The sequence below is a fragment of the Monopterus albus genome, unplaced genomic scaffold (assembly GCF_001952655.1).
Source record: "Monopterus albus unplaced genomic scaffold, M_albus_1.0 scaffold117.1, whole genome shotgun sequence".
Taxonomy (NCBI): Eukaryota; Metazoa; Chordata; class Actinopteri; order Synbranchiformes; family Synbranchidae; genus Monopterus; species Monopterus albus.
Genome location: NW_018127997.1, coordinates 808,170 through 828,403, shown reverse-complemented (window position 1 = coordinate 828,403; position 20,234 = coordinate 808,170). Strand labels below are relative to the sequence as shown.

The 20,234-nt window shown below is 39.9% G+C and overlaps 1 protein-coding gene across 7 annotated transcripts in view; it reads left to right on the top strand.

The window, feature by feature from the left end:
- The window catches only part of ryr2a (ryanodine receptor 2a (cardiac)), a 252,899-nt gene that overhangs the window by 150,929 nt on the left and 81,736 nt on the right, over positions 1–20,234 (top strand). For all 7 annotated transcript variants that reach the window (XM_020611714.1, XM_020611710.1, XM_020611711.1 and 4 more), the window contains 19 exons: positions 795–1,015; positions 1,294–1,384; positions 1,835–1,975; positions 2,658–2,821; positions 3,094–3,172; positions 3,303–3,392; positions 5,664–5,801; positions 5,964–6,041; positions 6,188–6,263; positions 6,566–6,689; positions 10,644–10,759; positions 11,209–11,273; positions 11,549–11,670; positions 11,995–12,044; positions 12,157–12,217; positions 15,751–15,989; positions 16,314–16,395; positions 17,518–17,648; positions 18,261–18,388. In XM_020611714.1, the coding sequence (XP_020467370.1) occupies positions 795–1,015; positions 1,294–1,384; positions 1,835–1,975; positions 2,658–2,821; positions 3,094–3,172; positions 3,303–3,392; positions 5,664–5,801; positions 5,964–6,041; positions 6,188–6,263; positions 6,566–6,689; positions 10,644–10,759; positions 11,209–11,273; positions 11,549–11,670; positions 11,995–12,044; positions 12,157–12,217; positions 15,751–15,989; positions 16,314–16,395; positions 17,518–17,648; positions 18,261–18,388 (2,196 nt within the window). The remainder of the gene's footprint in view (positions 1–794; positions 1,016–1,293; positions 1,385–1,834; positions 1,976–2,657; positions 2,822–3,093; positions 3,173–3,302; positions 3,393–5,663; positions 5,802–5,963; positions 6,042–6,187; positions 6,264–6,565; positions 6,690–10,643; positions 10,760–11,208; positions 11,274–11,548; positions 11,671–11,994; positions 12,045–12,156; positions 12,218–15,750; positions 15,990–16,313; positions 16,396–17,517; positions 17,649–18,260; positions 18,389–20,234) is intronic.

Genomic DNA, 20,234 nt, shown 5'->3' with positions numbered 1-20,234 from the left:
TATTTGCTGTTTGACATTTTCTTAAAGCTGAACTAATTAGTATTTTAATTGTTAAGTTGTTCAAAATGACAAATGTGCAAATCATGCACATTTGATGAAATTACCACCAAATTCCCTTAGCTCCCCTTAGTGCTACAGAGTGTTTTAATCAGTTTGCGATCATTGTTTTGGATTTCGAGCCTGCAGTTTTACTGTTCTTATTTCCAACGACAGCAGGTGGCTGTTTTCAGAGAAAAGCTTTAGAGCACAGATTATTTTTTCACATAGTCACAGATGTGGAAGTATTTAAAGAAAGAAGTTCTGGGTAGATTAAATTTCAAGGACAACTGTGAGAAAGAGGTGCACTTATTATCAATGTATAAATCTTTGTATGCAGTAATACCTCTATTCTGCCACTTCCTCAAAGTATCATCATTCATTGACAGAGGAAAAACCAGATTATTGCAGCAAAGAGAAAGTAGTGAAATTGTTTGAACCTTTATTTAACTGACAAAACTACAAAGAAAAGGTTGTCAGTGTTTTTACTGACCAACTTAAAATCCGTGAATATCTTTCTAGCTTTACTGAATTAAAATTTAATTAAGATTTAGCAGGAATTTTCTTAAATTTGACAGTAAGGGCCCAAGAATGGTTTGTTGTGGAGCTCTATTTTTTAGTTGTACCAAAGGTACAACTAAAAATACATTTGACTTGTGGTCTTGCTCAGCCACTGAATGAATGAATGTTTTTCAAAGACTAAACATGATTACACACAGAAATGTCCTTTTTCTGTTTTGTTTTTTTGTTCGTATCAGGTTGCTCTCAGTGCCACAGACATGGCACTTGCCCTCAACAGGTATCTGTGTACAGCTGTGTTGCCTCTCCTGACTAAATGTGCACCGCTGTTTGCGGGGACAGAGCCGTTTGCCTCACTGATCGACTCCCTCCTCCACACGGTTTACCGCCTGTCCAAAGGGTGCTGCCTCACTAAGGCCCAGAGGGACGCCATAGAGGAGTGTCTGCTGGCTGTTTGTGGGTAAGACTGGAATCAAAACAGAGTTTTAATTAAGACATTTACAGTATGTGTGATCCATTTATTTATCATTGTCATTGTTTTTATTAAAATGGATTTGTTAGTCTTTTGGCTGTTTTCTTGCTTTGTTTTGTATTAAGAGCAAGTTGACCTTCTGTGCATCTGTTAAATTATTATAATTAAGTCACACTCATCATTTGGTCAGCTATGTTTTTATACTGCTCATACTTTTGTGGCAATGCAATTAGCCAGCTAATGTATGTCATCTTAATAATTTGCAGAAAGCTCAGGCCTTCAATGATGCAGCATCTGCTGAGGAGGCTGGTATTTGATGTCCCCTTGCTTAATGAACACACCAAGATGCCTCTGAAGGTGAGAAATAAAATGTTTAAAGGTTTTATCTCTATCCAGTCAGTTCAAAAGTCCTTTTCGGAGTCTACAGGCTCTATAATTTAGCACTAATAGTAAGATCTGCCAGCAGTTTACTGTATGCATTTTACTGGTGTATTACCTTAGCTTAGATGGCATTCACAAAGCTAGGTAAGAATTTCCAGTTCATCATGATATCATGATTATGTGTTGTGGTAATATGAATAGGAGAGGCTGATTTGATTGCTGTGATTGAAATCACATTGTACAACACATTCAGAAAACATCTTAATCCACATTTTTTTGTTTGTTTACAAGTGCACTTCTTGCATCAGCATCTCCTTATTTCAGATTTGCTAAAATTTGAATTTGTGCCACTGGCTGCCCTTGTTTGATAAAACTGGTTTTAAAAGCCAGCAGATGGTTGACAAATATCCTCTTGACTTTGCTCAGCTGCTGACCAATCACTATGAGCGTTGTTGGAAGTATTACTGCCTGGCTGGAGGTTGGGGTAGCTTTGGAGCTGCATCAGATGAAGAGCTTCACCTCTCCAGGAAACTGTTCTGGGGAATATTTGATGCTCTGTCACACAAAGTAAGACTAAGATTAAGTCTATTTTTATGGAATCTTAAATGCCAATAAAATGAATTACATGATAACTAGAATAGATGTGTAAAGGGTACCCACAATTTTGTGTTGCACTTCCAGTAAGTTGAGGGACTCCCAACAGACAGATTTATCAAATTCAATACAATAGGGTGAAATATTCTAACATTTGGTGTCAGTATGGCTCAAGAGCCAAAAGAAACAGAATCCTTCATTTTCCATAATACAATCAATAGCATGTCTTTGTTTGACATTCCTTGCCAGATAAATTGTCATGTCTTTCATGCTTTTATAAATGAGTAGTCTCCAAGGTCAGACTGAGATAACCTTGATGACATCATAATGTCATTACCTGTGTTACTTTGACCTGATACAGCTTCTCCAGAGTCCCAGAAAACTTGATATACCTGTTTTCACATTAGCAGTATGTAATGTTTCATGAATTTCCCTTTATGACAAGTAAGGTGTGAAATTCATGTTATGTCAAATGATTTAATAAAACGCACAACCTGAAGACTCCTACACTATGATCATAACATCAGTATTGTACAATTCATTGCTACTGCATTACTGTTAAAATGTAAGCGCAGTTAAACTTGCAGTGGAAGCATAACAGTGCCGTCTAACGATGTTCAAAGCAGCATACTGTGTATGTCTTTTCATTACGTAGGGTTATGACCAGGAGCTGTTTAAACTGGCCTTGCCATGTCTCAGTGCTGTGGCTGGAGCTCTTCCTCCAGACTATATGGAGTCTAACTACATGGCCATGATGGAGAAACAGTCATCCATGGATTCAGAAGGAAACTTCTATCCACAGCCTGCAGACACTGCCAAGTACACAACATGTTTATTTATTCTTTGTTAAATAGGTTTCAATTCTATTTCACATCTCAACATTCTCTTAAATTGTTGCCTTGTTTATTTATTGTAGTTACTTGAAAAAATTGGATATTGGTTTAAAAACACATCCAGTCATTGTATAACACTCTTTGTACAATGACACAAAAATCCAGATGCAGATTCAAATTCCCTAAAAATGTATCTTTAATAAAATTAATTCAGCTGGTGATCCTATTTTTGATTTTTTTTTGTCTTGTCTTCATTAGTATAACTATTCCAGAGAAACTGGACAGTTTCATAACCAGATATGCAGAACACAACCATGAGAAGTGGTGTATAGAAAAGGTGAGGCGACAGGTGACATAATGTTCACAAGTAAAACATGAAACTGTGTTACTGATTTGTTTGATGTCTCAGTAGTTGTGTTATGCCAAAAAGTTTGAATTTTGAAATATCTCTCTTTTGTATTGTACAGTTTTCCAGTGGCTGGACATATGGGGAACAGATATGTGAAATCAGCAAGAGCCACCCTTTACTGAAACCATACAAAAGCCTCTCTGAAAAGGTAGCCTGCATGCAGTTTTCTGCATCTCTTCATCTCGGTCAAAAAAACTAGAAGGTGTTTAATTGTCTCTGAATCCAATCCATCGCTTTGGATTAATACATTGATCAAACACCCTGCAATCTGATGGCATCGATGCAAAACACAACATCAGTGTTTTATGTGCTTTTATTTTGACAGCTAGCCATATACATTTTAGGTTTTTCTTTACCCCTAGTAGCCCACCTGGTATTATAAAAATGTTTATCTTTTACATAATTTAATTGTGAGTACAAGCAGTTTGGTTATTTACTATAACATATATTCCTAAAGAAACTCAATAAATTACATACTAAATTTTTACTCTTGAGCATTGAGAGACTGGCATGCATTTCCTCTTTACCGTGTCTCACTCCTAACAGACAAGACAGTGCAAGTTAGGCAGCTTTATTCTGAGCCATGTGAAGCATAGATAATCAGAGCTTAAAGTTCTCCGGCACTGTGCCGGCTGTATCAGATATGGCTTTTTTTCTCAGCTTTTTTGTATTGTTCCAATGCAAACAAAAGAAATAAACATGCAAATACCAAAGAGTTTGTGATTGCGACAGTTTTCTGGGAGAAGTGGTGCATTATCTGACAGAAAAGCAGGGGTTCCAATATTTTTGATCATGACTGCATGTATAGACTGTGTAAACAGCCATAAGGAACCCTGTTTGTTGAATTAACAAAGTAGACCCACTTTATTAATAAAAGCCTTAGTTTACACTTTGGCTCAGTAACACGTCATCTCAATAATGCACATGGCCGCCGCACTCTACTTTGACAAAGTACTGCAATATATAGGCTGTTTATTTTGTTTTCACATCTCTGCGATCTTTTGGACTTACTTGGCTATCGCTTCACAGCAGTAGGCCAATTGTGCACTATGTGATGTTTAGAGACCAAAGGATGAACAAGTGTTGAAAAGCTTGAAAAAGTCATATTGAATATTCTTTATGGCTTTGAAGGTTATGCTTGGACTTGATACAATTACCAGACTATACTGTAGTTTCAGACTGTGGACAGGGTGAGTAGAGAATGTTATTTTTTTCCCCCATTTGGGCCTTTTATCTTAATGTGAGGTTTCACATTTAGGAACAGCTGAATTTGGTGGTTCTGTCTCTCTGAAACAGGCCACAGTGATTGCACAGATTTCATCCATTTGGCTTGCAGCCAAAGCATCTTTAGCATCTTTTAGCATCTTAGACCCATAGCTACGGTTTTTGTTTCCTTGCTTTAAGCCCTGATCAAACTGCCGAGCAGTAGTCAAGGTGAGTAACACTAATACCTTTGTCACTAACAACCTAGAGGCTGGGGTACAAAAACAGGAGCATCTACATGCTACATGCTATTCCTGAACTTTCTTTTTGACAGTATTTTCAATCTGTTTCTGCCATGATAGTTACTTATCGAGTGTGACACCAAGCTGTTTTACCTCTTGAACCTGTTCAGTATCCAAACCTTTAAGTGATTCATACAACAAATTGTCACTATTAATGACATGTCACACCCTGAATATCATACCTTTAGTTTAGATACTTCATAGGCAAAGGTCTGTTTAAAGACTTTTTAAAAGGCAAGCAGTGAGAGTCTCAATTCAGAATGAGCAGCCTTAGAGATACGAGAAACTGATCTTTTGAATAGAATAATAATAATAATAATAATAGTTAATTTATATAAACTATTATTATTATTATTATTGTAGCACTTTACAACTCGGCAGGAGCCCAAAGTGCTTCACAAAAGGACACTAATACAAGACAATACTAAAACAAAAACCTATACAAAACAAACTACAAAGTATTAAAAACCCAAAAATAAAAAAAAACATCGGTATCAGAATAAGAAACAGCATAAAACAACAGGGAAACGAGTTAAAAATGAGTTAAGATTAAGACAAGCTAAATTTCAGAGTTGACTTAAAAGCTGCCAGCTCAGTTTCGGCCCAAAGCTCTGGCAGTAGGGAGTTCCAAAGCCTGGGGCCATACACGGCAAAAGAGCATTCTCCCCATTTTTTGTACCTAGCCCGAGGAACAACCAGAGACAGGTGTTCTGAGGAGCGCAGGGTTCTGCGTGGCACATAGACGAAGAGAAGATCCGATATATATGGCGGAGCAAGGCCATTTATGGCCTTAAAAACAAACAGTAGTATTTTGAAGTTAATTCTACAGTGTATTGGCAGAATGGAAACATTTTTGTTCTCCACTTACAATGGATACCCTAATGGAATAATAAAATTGGACTGTATTCTTGCAGGATAAGGAGTCATACTGCTGGTCAGTCAGAGAATCTCTGAAGACCATGCTGTCGTGGGGCTGGAGCATTGATAGGATCAGAGAGGGAGACCCCATCAGCCTACATAACAAGTCCCGGAGAATGTCGCAGGCTAGCCAGGTACAGTACATATGCACACATGAACAGTGACATACAGTATACATGATTATGCAAACATGTGCATACAAATTAAAAATAATTTTTGCTATAAAAGATATTTATACAGAAAAATGAAATATCACACGAAAAGGCGAAATATACAGTTTATCATCTGTTCCCCAGCTGTCATTTGAAGGAACACCAGCTTTCAGTCCTAGACCCATTGATATGAGCAATGTTACACTGTCTAGAGATATGCAGGTAGGTGACTCTACACACATAAAAAATCTACAGTATAATATGATCAAATAAAAGAAGCTTATTATACTGGACTATTGTAGCACTAAGGGAGAATATTGAGATATTGAATGAATCTGTCATATATGTTTAATATTGTGTTTGTCCAGTCTATGGCAGAACTACTTGCAGAGAATGATCATAATATCTGGGCCAAGAAAAAGAAAATTGAGCTGGAATCCAAAGGTACGTATGATATAGCACATCCACAGACAGTATATAGCCAAACTTTTTTCATTTGCTACCATCACTGGGTCGGTGGTTTAGCATAAACACAACAATCTGAATTTTTGCAGTGTAAGACTGGTATTCCACATTTGTATTTTTTTTTCTTGAAACCACAATGAACTACTTCAAAACTGTTCATCTGAACATCAGCAGTGAAAAGGCCACTAATACAGTTTTTTTTTAAAGTCATGCTTTTGAGATGCCTTCCTTCCTGACTTGAAGTTTTATTAGCCGGTTTTCTGTGTTGTTTTTATTTCTAGGTGGAGGAAACCATCCTCTTCTGGTTCCTTATGATACACTGACTGCCAAAGAGAAATCCAAAGACAGAGAAAAAGCACAAGACATCCTTAAGTTCCTCCAGATCAACAGTTACACTGTATCCAGGTAGGGAACATGCAGATTGGAAGTATATTTTATGCCCCAATGTCGCTCTCTTGTCCACCTTTCCGTAATCCACTGTCAAGAAAATCATGAATTTATTATGTGAATTTAAGTATGAATCAGTCAGTCTGACACACCACAGTGTGTGCATACCGGTGAGTACCTGTATTGTGTTTATTTTCACACATTAATAGGAACAGTTTGAGATTTTAGGAAATTTGCTTGTTTGCTAAAGTGTCTGCCCCACAGTCAGTCAATATCAAACACCCTCCTGCACTAATGTTAGACTCTGTTAGATAAACTGCTTTGCCAGAGCTGAGAAATACAGTATTTGCACGACCATCTGTCTTAGTGCTCTCGATCTTCTTCACCACATCCTGGAAGAAGAAGGAGAAAAAAAAAAAAAAAAAAAAAGATAGAAAAAAATTTGACTAACCTGCAAATATATCAGTGTTAGTATGTGCTACTGTGTTCTGTAGACACAGTATCTAGTACTGAATGTCGTTTGTTTTGACTGATGAGTGGAAAGATGTCATATTCCAGAATTGGGAACTTGGTAGACTGCTCTAACATTATGTACGTAACAGTGGTGGAAAGTAAACTAAGTACATTTACTCAACTACTGTACTACTGTAGTGTAATTTTGAGTTATCTGTATTCTCATTTTCTGTTACTTCATACTTTGATGTCACTACATTTTAGAAGCAAATATTGTACTTTTTATTCCCCTATATTTATTTTATAACTTCAGTTAGTAGGTTCTTTTCAGGACCAGATTAATACAAAAAGTACAGTATAATTATACGATCTCATTGATCTGTGGTGGAAAATTCACAGTACTTCAAATTAAATTCATACAAGCTAGTTAAAATTGGCTCCCCTTTACCAGCTGCAACATTAAATGTAATGTACAATAATGTATTAGTACTTATAATGCAATAATATGATGTGCAGGAATGTGAAATATGCCATTCTGCATAATGAGCACTTTTAGTACTTTAAATATGTTTGATGCTTATACTTTAGTACTTTTACTTGAGCAAGATTTTGAATGCAGGACTTTTACTTGTAACAGAGTATTTTTACACAGTTGTACTGCTACTTTTACTTAAGTAAAGTAAAAGTACTTCTTCCACCACTGGTATGTAAAGTGTAGTGTAGTGATGAGTCACAAGTTGTAAGAGGAATGTAAGTTACTTTGGCTGCTGTTGTAGAGTAGTTGCTAGAGGGCAGGATTAACGTGAGAGAGTGTAAGCTATGCCAAGAGCTACTGAGATGATGTGCAGTCTGTTGCTAAGTCCCTATTAAGAAGCTAGTAAATTTCAGTCTATACCACATGATATGCAAATTTACTTGTTCATCTTGAAACGGAAACCATTACATATAGTATGTTGTCTTTAATCATCTTTTTTATATACAGTGCCTTGCGAAAGTATTCGGCCCCCTTGAACTTTGCGACCTTTTGCCACATTTCAGGCTTCAAACATAAAGATATAAAACTGTAATTTTTTGTGAAGAATCAACAACAAGTGGGACACAATCATGAAGTGGAATGAAATTTATTGGATATTTCAAACTTTTCTAACAAATAAAAAACTGAAAAATTGGGCGTGCAAAATTATTCAGCCCCTTTACTTTCAGTGCAGCAAACTCTCTAAAGAAGTTCAGTGAGGATCTCTGAATGATCCAATGTTGACCTAAATGACAAAGGATGATAAATAGAATCCACCTGTGTGTAATCAAGTCTCCATATAAATGCACCTGCACTGTGATAGTCTCAGAGGTCCGTTTAAAGCGCAGAGAGCATCATGAAGAACAAGGAACACACCAGGCAGGTCCGAGATACTGTTGTGGAGAAGTTTAAAGCCAGATTTGGATACAAAAAGATTTCCCAAGCTTTAAACATCCCAAGGAGCACTGTGCAAGCAATAATATTGAAATGGAAGGAGTATCAGACCACTGCAAATCTACCAAGACCTGGCCGTCCCTCTAAACTTTCAGCTCATACAAGGAGAAGACTGATCAGAGATGCAGCCAAGAGGCCCATGATCACTCTGGATGAACTGCAGAGATCTACAGCTGAGGTGGGAGACTCTGTCCATAGGACAACAATCAGTCGTATACTGCACAAATCTGGCCTTTATGGAAGAGTGGCAAGAAGAAAGCCATTTCTTAAAGATATCCATAAAAAGTGTCATTTAAAGTTTGCCACAAGCCACCTGGGAGACACACCAAACATGTGGAAGAAGGTGCTCTGGTCAGATGAAACCAAAATCGAACTTTTTGGCAACAATGCAAAACGTTATGTTTGGCGTAAAAGCAACACAGCTCATCACCCTGAACACACCATCCCCACTGTCAAACATGGTGGTGGCAGCATCATGGTTTGGGCCTGCTTTTCTTCAGCAGGGACAGGGAAGATGGTTAAAATTGATGGGAAGATGGATGGAGCCAAATACAGGACCATTCTGGAAGGAAACCTGATGGAGTCTGCAAAAGACCTGAGACTGGGACGGAGATTTGTCTTCCAACAAGACAATGATCCAAAACATAAAGCAAAATCTACAATGGAATGGTTCACAAATAAACATATCCAGGTGTTAGAATGGCCAAGTCAAAGTCCAGACCTGAATCCAATCGAGAATCTGTGGAAAGAACTGAAAACTGCTGTTCACAAATGCTCTCCATCCAACCTCACTGAGCTCGAGCTGTTTTGCAAGGAGGCATGGGCAAAAATTTCAGTCTCTCGATGTGCAAAACTGATAGAGACATACCCCAAGCGATTTACAGCTGTAATCGCAGCAAAAGGTGGCGCTACAACGTATTAACTTAAGGGGGTTGAATAATTTTGCACGCCCAATTTTTCAGTTTTTTATTTGTTAAAAAAGTTTGAAATATCCAATAAATTTCGTTCCACTTCATGATTGTGTCCCACTTGTTGTTGATTCTTCACAAAAAATTACAGTTTTATATCTTTATGTTTGAAGCCTGAAATGTGGCAAAAGGTCGCAAAGTTCAAGGGGGCCGAATACTTTTGCAAGGCACTGTATATGTGCAGTATGTGTGCTGATATTTCTTAAAGGTTTTATTTTTAACCATCCTATTCAGTGCCTGGAATTATGCCACACTCAACCAATAAGTGACTTTAATTCAATAGGTATATTGCATCATGTTGTATCATTGTAGCAAGTAAGCAAGACATTTTAAATGCTGTGTGCCAGCACTTAGCTGTCAACATATAATAAAATATTGTATTATGTAAAATATGATATGAGTACATTATTATACCTTAAATAAGCAAGATGCAGCTCTTAAATATGGCAGCTTGATAATTGTTAGAGGGGCTTTTCACTTTTGATAGAGCTAAGCTTGTCAGGGTTGGCAAGTAAAGCTGCCAACAGTGTCAGTGGTGGACTCAATTATAATGTCAAATGAGATATAGCAAGGAGCTGTCTCTTTACTGCTTGCACCAGCAACTAGTATTATCGAGTCGATAATCAGCGCCAGCAACTCACACAGCCAAGAAGTCCACAAAAGCACGGTCAAAATGGAAGTCCAAAGGTCGATGCACAGAAAGCAATCAGGATCAGGAGGGTTAGGCAATACTCTGTGGTCAAAGGCAATCCGGGGTTAGAACAGGAATATCAGGTACTAGGAATAATGCTGGAAAGTCTGAACGGGAGTCTAGAACAATCTGGCAGCTTCCTGGTGGGAGGAAGCTGCCTATAAAAGGGTAAAAACAGGTGCAAACAATAACCGCTGATTAGAGTAAAGAGTCCGAAGCTGAGGTGAAACTGAAACAGGGAGTGGTGTCAACCTAAAAGCATGAGACCGGAAGCAGGTGGGGCAGAATCATGACAAAGCTAGCAGTTTCTATCAATTTCATCTCTTTACTAGATGCACATAGATGGAAGATAAGTGTATTTCCAAAAATTTAAGATTGTTTGTTGTTTCCAGAGCTGCAAAGTCACAGGAGCTGGATGCTCCAGCTATTGAGAAACGATTTGCCTACACCTTCCTCCAGCAGCTCATTGCATACGTTGACCAGGCGCACCAACACATAATGGAGTTTGGTAAGACTCTTCTGTTGTCTAAGGAATAATTAAACAGAAGGCCATTAAAATAATGCATTATGCGTAGAAAATACAGTATGTAACTGAGTAATAATAATTATCTCTAAATTAGATTCATGAGTGGTGGTGCAGAGTGGAATGTGCTTTGAGTAACAAAAAACACAGACAAGAGTGGAGAGAGAACAACACCATCAAGCAGAGAATTTGTGCAAAGCACGCCAATGTACACAATGTGTGTATCAAACAGTCACTGCTTTGATTTTATGTGCAATACACAAGGCATGCACTCTGAATGTCTGATGCAGTGTAGGCTACAGTGTTACCACTGTGAAAAGAAAAACCCTTGAGATGCAAGTGCACTTCCCTTGGTGCATGTGAGGCAATATTCATATGTACAGTAAATGTATCCAGATTTTATCATCTTTGATTCTGCTCTACCTGCCATTAAGATCTAGGAACAAGACCAAAGGGAGAGAAGATACCTCATGAACAGCAACTGAAGTTCTTTGGAAAGGTCAGAACTCATTATCATTTTTCATTCTCTATCAGTTGGGTATTTGATTATGTTCACATTTGACCTTGGAGCTTTATTATGCAAACATTGTCTATTAAAGGTCTAAATAACAAATTGAATAGATCTGTATAACCTGAAGCAATCAGTGAAATGAAGAGTGCTATCCATCAACAAGCTTGTCAGCAGCTGTATCTTAAGATTGTAGTTTGTTTAAATAAATACATTTGGGGACAGGAAAGTAAATGCACTGTCTGTTTATGCTATTTAACCCACAGGTGGTCTTACCTTTGGTGGATCAGTACTTTAAAAACCACAGGCTGTACTTCCTGTCCACAGCTATTCATCCAATCAGCAGCGGTGGCCATGCCTCCAATAAGGAGAAGGAGATGGTGACCAGGTGAGTGTGACAAATGTTATGAGAGAGGGAGAGAGAAAGCCAACAATGCCAGTATTGCAGGGTGTAGCACTTTCTTTGTTGCCTAATTGATTAAATGACTAATATTTTTTACTGATGAGACATGCACTTTATGAACTTTTGGAAGTCTCAACAGCTTGACATCAGGATGTGTGCCTTTATATCTTTCCTGGACTTTCTATGGTTTTCTCTGGCTTTTTCTCATTTGATTATCATTATTATTATTATTATTAGTAGTAGTATTAATAATCTATTTCTGTGCTTCCCTCTACCTCCTCCTCTCTCCACTTCACTGAATCTTTTCAGTCTTTTCTGCAAACTGGGAGTTCTTGTCAGACATAGGATATCTGTATTTGGTAAGGGTGTTTATTCTTTGTTTTTTGGTAGATGAGACATAAAATCATATCTCATGTTTTTAGCTGTTGGTATTTCTTTGGACAGTTGATTTCCAACAACTCTTTTCTCCAGGTAACAATGCCACATCTATAGTCAACTGTCTGCAGATACTGGGACAAAGCCTGGATGCCAGGTAAGGAAAGGCATGAACTATGACATACAGTGCCTTGCGAAAGTATTTGGCCCCCTTGAACTTTGCGACCTTTTGCCACATTTCAGGCTTCAAACATAAAGATATAAAACTGTAATTTTTTGTGAAGAATCAACAACAAGTGGGACACAATCATGAAGTGGAACGAAATTTATTGGATATTTCAAACTTTTTTAACAAATAAAAAACTGAAAAATTGGGCGTGCAAAATTATTCAGCCCCCTTAAGTTAATACTTTGTAGCGCCACCTTTTGCTGCGATTACAGCTGTAAGTCGCTTGGGGTATGTCTATCAGTTTTGCACATCGAGAGACTGAAATTTTTGCCCATTCCTCCTTGCAAAACAGCTTGAGCTCAGTGAGGTTGGATGGAGAGCGTTTGTGAACAGCAGTTTTCAGTTCTTTCCACAGATTCTCGATTGGATTCAGGTCTGGACTTTGACTTGGCCATTCTAACACCTGGATATGTTTATTTGTGAACCATTCCATTGTAGATTTTGCTTTATGTTTTGGATCATTGTCTTGTTGGAAGACAAATCTCCGTCCCAGTCTCAGGTCTTTTGCAGACTCCATCAGGTTTCCTTCCAGAATGGTCCTGTATTTGGCTCCATCCATCTTCCCATCAATTTTAACCATCTTCCCTGTCCCTGCTGAAGAAAAGCAGGCCCAAACCATGATGCTGCCACCACCATGTTTGACAGTGGGGATGGTGTGTTCAGGGTGATGAGCTGTGTTGCTTTTACGCCAAACATAACGTTTTGCATTGTTGCCAAAAAGTTCGATTTTGGTTTCATCTGACCAGAGCACCTTCTTCCACATGTTTGGTGTGTCTCCCAGGTGGCTTGTGGCAAACTTTAAACGACACTTTTTATGGCTATCTTTAAGAAATGGCTTTCTTCTTGCCACTCTTCCATAAAGGCCAGATTTGTGCAGTATACGACTGATTGTTGTCCTATGGACAGAGTCTCCTACCTCAGCTGTAGATCTCTGCAGTTCATCCAGAGTGATCATGGGCCTCTTGGCTGCATCTCTGATCAGTCTTCTCCTTGTGTGAGCTGAAAGTTTAGAGGGACGGCCAGGTCTTGGTAGATTTGCAGTGGTCTGATACTCCTTTCATTTCAATATTATCGCTTGCACAGTGCTCCTTGGGATGTTTAAAGCTTGGGAAATCTTTTTGTATCCAAATCCGGCTTTAAACTTCTCCACAACAGTATCTTGGACCTGCCTGGTGTGTTCCTTGTTCTTCATGATGCTCTCTGCGCTTTAAACGGAGCTCTGAGACTATCACAGTGCAGGTGCATTTATATGGAGACTTGATTACACACAGGTGGATTTTATTTATCATCATTAGTCATTTAGGTCAACATTGGATCATTCAGAGATCCTCACTGAACTTCTGGAGAGCGTTTGCTGCACTGAAAGTAAAGGGGCTGAATAATTTTGCACGCCCAATTTTTCAGTTTTTTATTTGTTAAAAAAGTTTGAAATATCCAATAAATTTCGTTCCACTTCATGATTGTGTCCCACTTGTTGTTGATTCTTCACAAAAAATCACAGTTTTATATCTTTATGTTTGAAGCCTGAAATGTGGCAAAAGGTCGCAAAGTTCAAGGGGGCCGAATACTTTCGCAAGGCACTGTATATGTGTGTGGCCCTGTTTTTCTATCCCAAAACAGGGAGCACACTATCACTGTGGGGACTTATTATATTATTATCATTATAACTTATTTTACAAGACTTTCTGTTTGTTACAACTGCATGATTGTTAACAGTAGTCAAGTTTGTCATTTGCCATTTGCGCAGCTACAGGCACACATGAGCACAGGAATTCTTGCACAGTTCTTGCATTTGGTTTTTAAAAGACAGGATATAACACCACCAGAAATACAGTAGTACTGAAAAATATATAAAAATGAGGCAGCTACTACACAAGGAAAACAACTATACTAAGATGGTGAAAAAAGTCCCAGTTTAAAAAAAAGTGTTGACCTCCATATGAGACAACTTAAAGCTAAAGAAAAATCCTTATTATTCCTTTAAGAGAATATTTGAGATATTTATTACTATATATGACAGGTGAGCAGAGAAGGACGTTGAAGGAGAATAATATGCAACTCATGTACTACAGTTAATAGCCTGATAGCAGCACTAGCAGGACAAAGATTAATATTGCACAGACTGATATTGATATTATAGCTTATAAAATAAGGTATTGCACCAAATAATGCCCTGAAACATCCTATTTGTTGAAAGTGGGAACTATTACATGAAGTTATAAGAGCAGCCGAATTATAAATGGCTAAATAATGAGACGTGTGTGTGTGTGCGCGCCACTTGTCAGTACACCAGGGAAGGCATGTACGTATAGTTAAGTCTTTGTTCAAGCTGGTGCTGAACAACGTATCTTGTCTTATGGTGTTAAAGATGAACACTGATAATGCCCTCAGATTTGCCTGAATACAATCAAACAGTAATATGGGTTGTTAGTTCAGCAGTTTGATGGCTTGACGTGTGGATAGAAGCTGTCTCTGAGCCTGCTGGACCTACAGTAGCTTGTAGGCTTCACAGATTGTACTGAGTCACACAAGCTTTTGAAATTTTGTCTACATAAAGATACACACCTACTTCAGTCTATTTTAGGAAGAATATGTGTGAGATTTTGATGTCAGTACAGTGAGCAATATACATTTTATGGCATGTAATGTTTTTGTCACTTCCAGGGCAACTCTTGGCTTCTAGCCCATCCCCTTCATATTAAATTTGGACATTAGCTGGTTGGTGAAGAAATTAAATTTATTTCTCAAATCGAATCTGAGCAGTTAAAATGATTCTTCTTAATACTAAAGCAAATGTTCTACTTCTTGCTGTATTACATTTCATGAAGCTTCTCTGTCTGGCTCAGTTTTTTTCTCTTACACAAATTGACGAATAATTTGGTGTATTTAATATTGTCTGATACTCCAGAGTAAGCCCACCATTATCAGATGACTTTTCAGCATCATTTTGAGAAAGGTTAGAAATGGCAGGTCAGCATGAAATGTAAAGGGTATGACAAACTGCAGACACAGAAGTGTGGTGTAATTTGTTTTAAGAATTAATCATCAAGAATTAATGAATGTGGCTCTCACCCACACTGACTAAATGTAATTAGACCAGTTGGTTTCATGATAACTAGGAGCTTAATTTAGATTTTGTCCACTAAAATCTTAACTGTCAGTGATGTCAGTAGAAATACTAAACCTGTGGGATGTCCATTTTGTAATGACATGCTTTGCAGTGAACTAAGGTATGTCACCTTGCTCACTGAAAAGAATCCAAAACGAAAAGACCTTGAATATTGACCAGTATCTTCCCCTGACATTTCAACTATAATGTAGGTATGCTACAATGTTGTTTGGCTGCTTTCTTTTCTTCTTTTTTTATTATTATTGAAGAGTATCTCATTTGTTTCTGACTTTTGGATAGCAGTTATTAACATAGTAGAATGATGGAGAACCTAACTCTTCCCATATATCAGGACAGTGATGAAGACTGGTCTGGAGTCAGTGAAGGCGGCTCTACGGTCATACTTTGACAGTGCAGCAGAAGATCTGGAGAAGACGCAGGAGAACCTGAAGCTTGGGCAGTTCACCCACAGCAGAGAGCAGCCACGAGGTGTTACTCAAATAATCAACTACACCACCGTCGCGCTGTTGCCTGTCCTTTCCTCCCTGTTTGAACACATCGGACAGAACATGTTTGGAGAAGACCTTATATGTGAGTACAGATTTGTGGTGTTCATATCATGTGTGACCGATACTTGAAAGTTGAAATCCTACTGCATTAGTGAAAGGCTTTGTTCTTGAACACTTACTGTATGGAATTAATGCATTTGGGAGTCAGCTAAAAGATTTGAACTGGAGAATATTGTCATGTCAGTGTGTTTCCAACATGAAATTAATACCCTATTTTATTGTGATGTAAGACTCAATAGCAGATAATTAAGAGGAATTATTATGAATGTATTTTTCCTCATTAAAAATGATAGATGTTTTTGAAACATAAACTATAAAATGTGTTTGTTTGCCTCTTTTTCTCCAGTGGATGATGTCCAGGTCTCTTGTTACAGAATCCTCAACAGCCTCTACCTTCTGGGAACCAACAAGAGCATCTATGTAGAAAGGTATGGTATACCCTACAGGAGACGTACAGTATCTTTAAGGTACAGAAAATCCATTACAGAATCATGTGTCCTCCACCTTCTGTAAGTAGTTGTTAAGTAGTAGTGGTTTACATGTGATGCACTCTGTAGAGCATTTTACTTTACAGCAAAAGTTAGATAATTTTTCTTCCTCTCTTGGAAAAATTTCTATCAAATTTTGATTTGTGGAAAATCAGCCAAATGTACATGTTCATCCTGTAACAGTACTTGCATAGGTTCACAGATCACAGTGTGCTGTACAGATGCACATTGGTGTGCCTGATGGCCGAAGTTTGAGATTGGTCATGGACCTTTGTTGCAGGTCTCAAACTTTCTCTCTCACAGCACTGAAACTCTTTAACAGCAGTTGATGGTTTTTCCAAGAACGGATGCAGGACAACTAAATAAATACAAAGGATCAAGACCAGGTCAGTAGGTTAGTTCTGTCACCTCACAGCAAGAAGGTTCTGGGTTTGAAGCCAGGCTGACCCGGTGCCTTTCTGTGTGGAGTTTGCATGTTCTCCCTCTACCTGGGTGGGTTCTGTCCGGGTACTCCAGCTTCCTCCCACAGTCTAGAGACATGCAGCTTAGGTTGACTGGAGGCTCTAAACTGCCCATAAGAGTGAGTCTGCCTCCTGAAGCTGGTTCCATAGGAGAGGAGCTTGATAGCTCAGGGCTGTCCTCTTCTCCTTTTCATAAACGTTTCCCAACAGCACAACACAAGCTGCAAACTTATGCATGCACTGTTGATTGTTTTTTTTATTATCTGGAAGTAATAAGCTGGCTATTTGGCTAACAGAAATCTTGTGCTGGCAGCATTGGTGCAGGTTTGGACAGTCTGCTGAAGGTCAGGCTTATGGTGGCGTACGCATATTATCAGATGGCAGACAATATGCAGGCTTTCAATCATGGATGGATTTATGGGGGTGCTTAATGTACTGTGGGGGAAAGGGATACAGAGCTGACTGTAAACTTCTGATTTAAAAAAATTACTGTTGTCTGACTAGTTGTATTTTATGTTTTCTTCTGTCAATGGTGCAGGCAAAGAGCTTTGAAAAACTATCCTCTCCTCTCTTCTCTCTCCTCCTCTCTTGTCCTCTCTAGACATCGTCCAGCAATAGGAAAGTGTCTAGCTGCCTTCTCAGCAGCCTTCCCTGTTGCCTTTCTTGAGCCTCACATCAACAGGTTCAACAGCTTCTCCATTTACAACAGCAAAGGAACTAAAGACAGAGCGGGTACTGATGAATGTGTATTTATTTTAATGTTTAGCTCTGTGTGTGCTTGCATTTCACATACATTATAATGATTACACCAAGCTATGCAAGTCATGTTGTAATCATATTACATCTATTCTATATGCAAGTCAGTACTTAGATTCAAGTCCGTGTCCCCTGGCTGGTCGCCCATGGAGATTATGCCCATTTAATAAGATTATGTATGGCTGTAACATTTACTCTATGACAAATGGCTACTTATTCACACAGCTATTCTGCCACACCAGAGAATAATGTCAGTTTAACATCGGATCATATGGGCAATTACAGTTGCCACCATAGGAAAAGTGTTTACATGGCCCTTGAAACAAGCCAAAGCTTAACCATGCACATGCAAGCGTCTTAGCTGTGCTCCAGTACTTCATCAAATAGCACTACAGTTCAGGCCATAAACCTCTGTTGTTGTTCAAAAATAATTCAACTAGAAGAGACATCACAACACTGAATCAGTGATTAACATGATTAAATTCTTTATTAACATTTAAATATCTAAAATTGTAATATAATTATTAATCTTTACATTCATATTTATAATCATCTTTGCTGATTAAGTGCATTTCCATCATTCTCAAGCTTTAGGCCTTCCAGGACAGGTTGAAGAGGTTTGTCCTCTGATCCCAAACTTAGAGAAGTCTCTGGAGGAGATCATGGAGTTAGCAGAGTCTGGCATGAAGTACACCCAGATGCCCCATGTCATGGAGGTAGGATGTACACAGCTAACTACCTAACTTAAAGGTGTATATACTGTAATCCTGACCTGACCTCAGTTCTTTAAAATGACAAAACAGGAATAAGGTTCTGACTTGTTTTCTCTCTTACCTACATATATCCACATGTGTTTTGTTTACTCTGGGTCCTCTGGTTTCTTCTAACCACAAAATCATCTATGTTAGGGCTCCATCCATCCATCCATTTTCCTCCGCTTATCCGGAACTGGGTCGCGGGGGCAACCGTCTAAGCAAAGATGCCCAGACTTCCCTCTCTCCAGACACTTCCTCCAGCTCCTCCGGGGGAATGCTGAGGCATTCCCAGGCCAGCCAAGAGACATAGTCCCTCCAGCGTGTCCTGGGTCTTCCTCAGGGCCTCCTCCCAGTGGGACATGCCCAGAACACCTCCCTAGAAAGGCGCCCAGGAGGCATCTGAAACAGATGCCCGAGCCACCTCAGCTGGCTCCTCTCGATGTGGAGGAGCAGCGGCTCTACTCTGAGCTCCTCCCGGGTGACTGAGCTCCTCACTTTATCTCTAAGGGTGCGCCCGGCCACCCTGCGGATGAAGCTTATTTCGGCCACCTGTATGCGGGATCTTGCCCTTTTGGTCATGACCCAAAGCTCATGACCATAGGTGATAGTCAGAACGTAGATCGACCAGTAAATCAAGAGCTTCGCCTTACAGCTCAGCTCCTTGTTCACCACAATGGACGGTACATCGACCGCATTACTGCAGAAGCTGCACCGATCCGCCTGTCAATCTCTCGTTCCGACCTTGGAGGTCAACAGCTGCCCACCTCCACTGTAAACAGTTTTGGCAGGACACTGCTTCCCCCTCCTGAGGCGCTGGATGGTTTGCCAGAATTTCTTCGAGGGCGACCGACAGTCCCTCTCCATGTTCTCACCGAACTCTTCCCAGACCCAAGTTTTTGCCTCCACAACCACCTGGGCTGCAGTCCGCTTGGCCTGCCGGCACCCGTCAGCTGCCTCAGGTGTCCGAAAGCCAAACAGGCTCAAAAGGACCCCTTCTTCAGCTTGATGGCATCCCTTACTTCCAGTTCAGAGATTGCCACCACAACAGGCACCGGAGACCTTACGGCCAGAGCTATGAATGGCCACATCGACAGTGAAGGCAGAGAACATGGTCCGCTCAGACTCAATGTCTCCAACCTCCTCTGGGATCTGGTCAAAGCTCTGCCGGTGCCGAGCCTGTCCAGCTTCCTCCCCCGCCATTGGATCCAGCTCACCACCAGGTGGTGATCAGTTGACAGCTCCGCCCCTCTCTTCACCCGAGTGTCCAAGACATACGGCCGGAGGCCAGATGAAACAACCACAAAGTCGATCATCGACCTCCGACCTAGGGTGTACTGGTGCACTAATGTACACCCTTATGCTTGAATATGGTGTTTGTTATGGACTGTGACTAGCACAGAAGTCCAATAACAAAACACCACTCGGGTTCAGATCGGGGGGGCCGTTCCTCCCAATCACGCCCCTCCAGGTGTCACTGTCGCTGCCCACGTGGGCGTTGAAGTCCCCCAGTAGAACAACAGAGTCCCCAGTCGGGGCCTTTTCCAGCACCCCTCCCAGGGACTCCAAGAAGGCCGGGTACTCCACACTGCCATTCGGCCCGTAGGCACAAATGGCAGTGAGAGACCTATCCCCGACCCGAAGGCGCAGGGAAGCGACCCTCTCGTTCACCGGGGTAAACTCCAACACATGGCGGCTAAGCTGGGGAGCAATGAGCAAGCCCACACCAGCCCGCCGCCTCTCACCGCGGGCAACTCCAGAGTAGTAGAGAGTCCAGCCTCTCTCAAGGAGTAAGGTTCCAGAGCCCGAG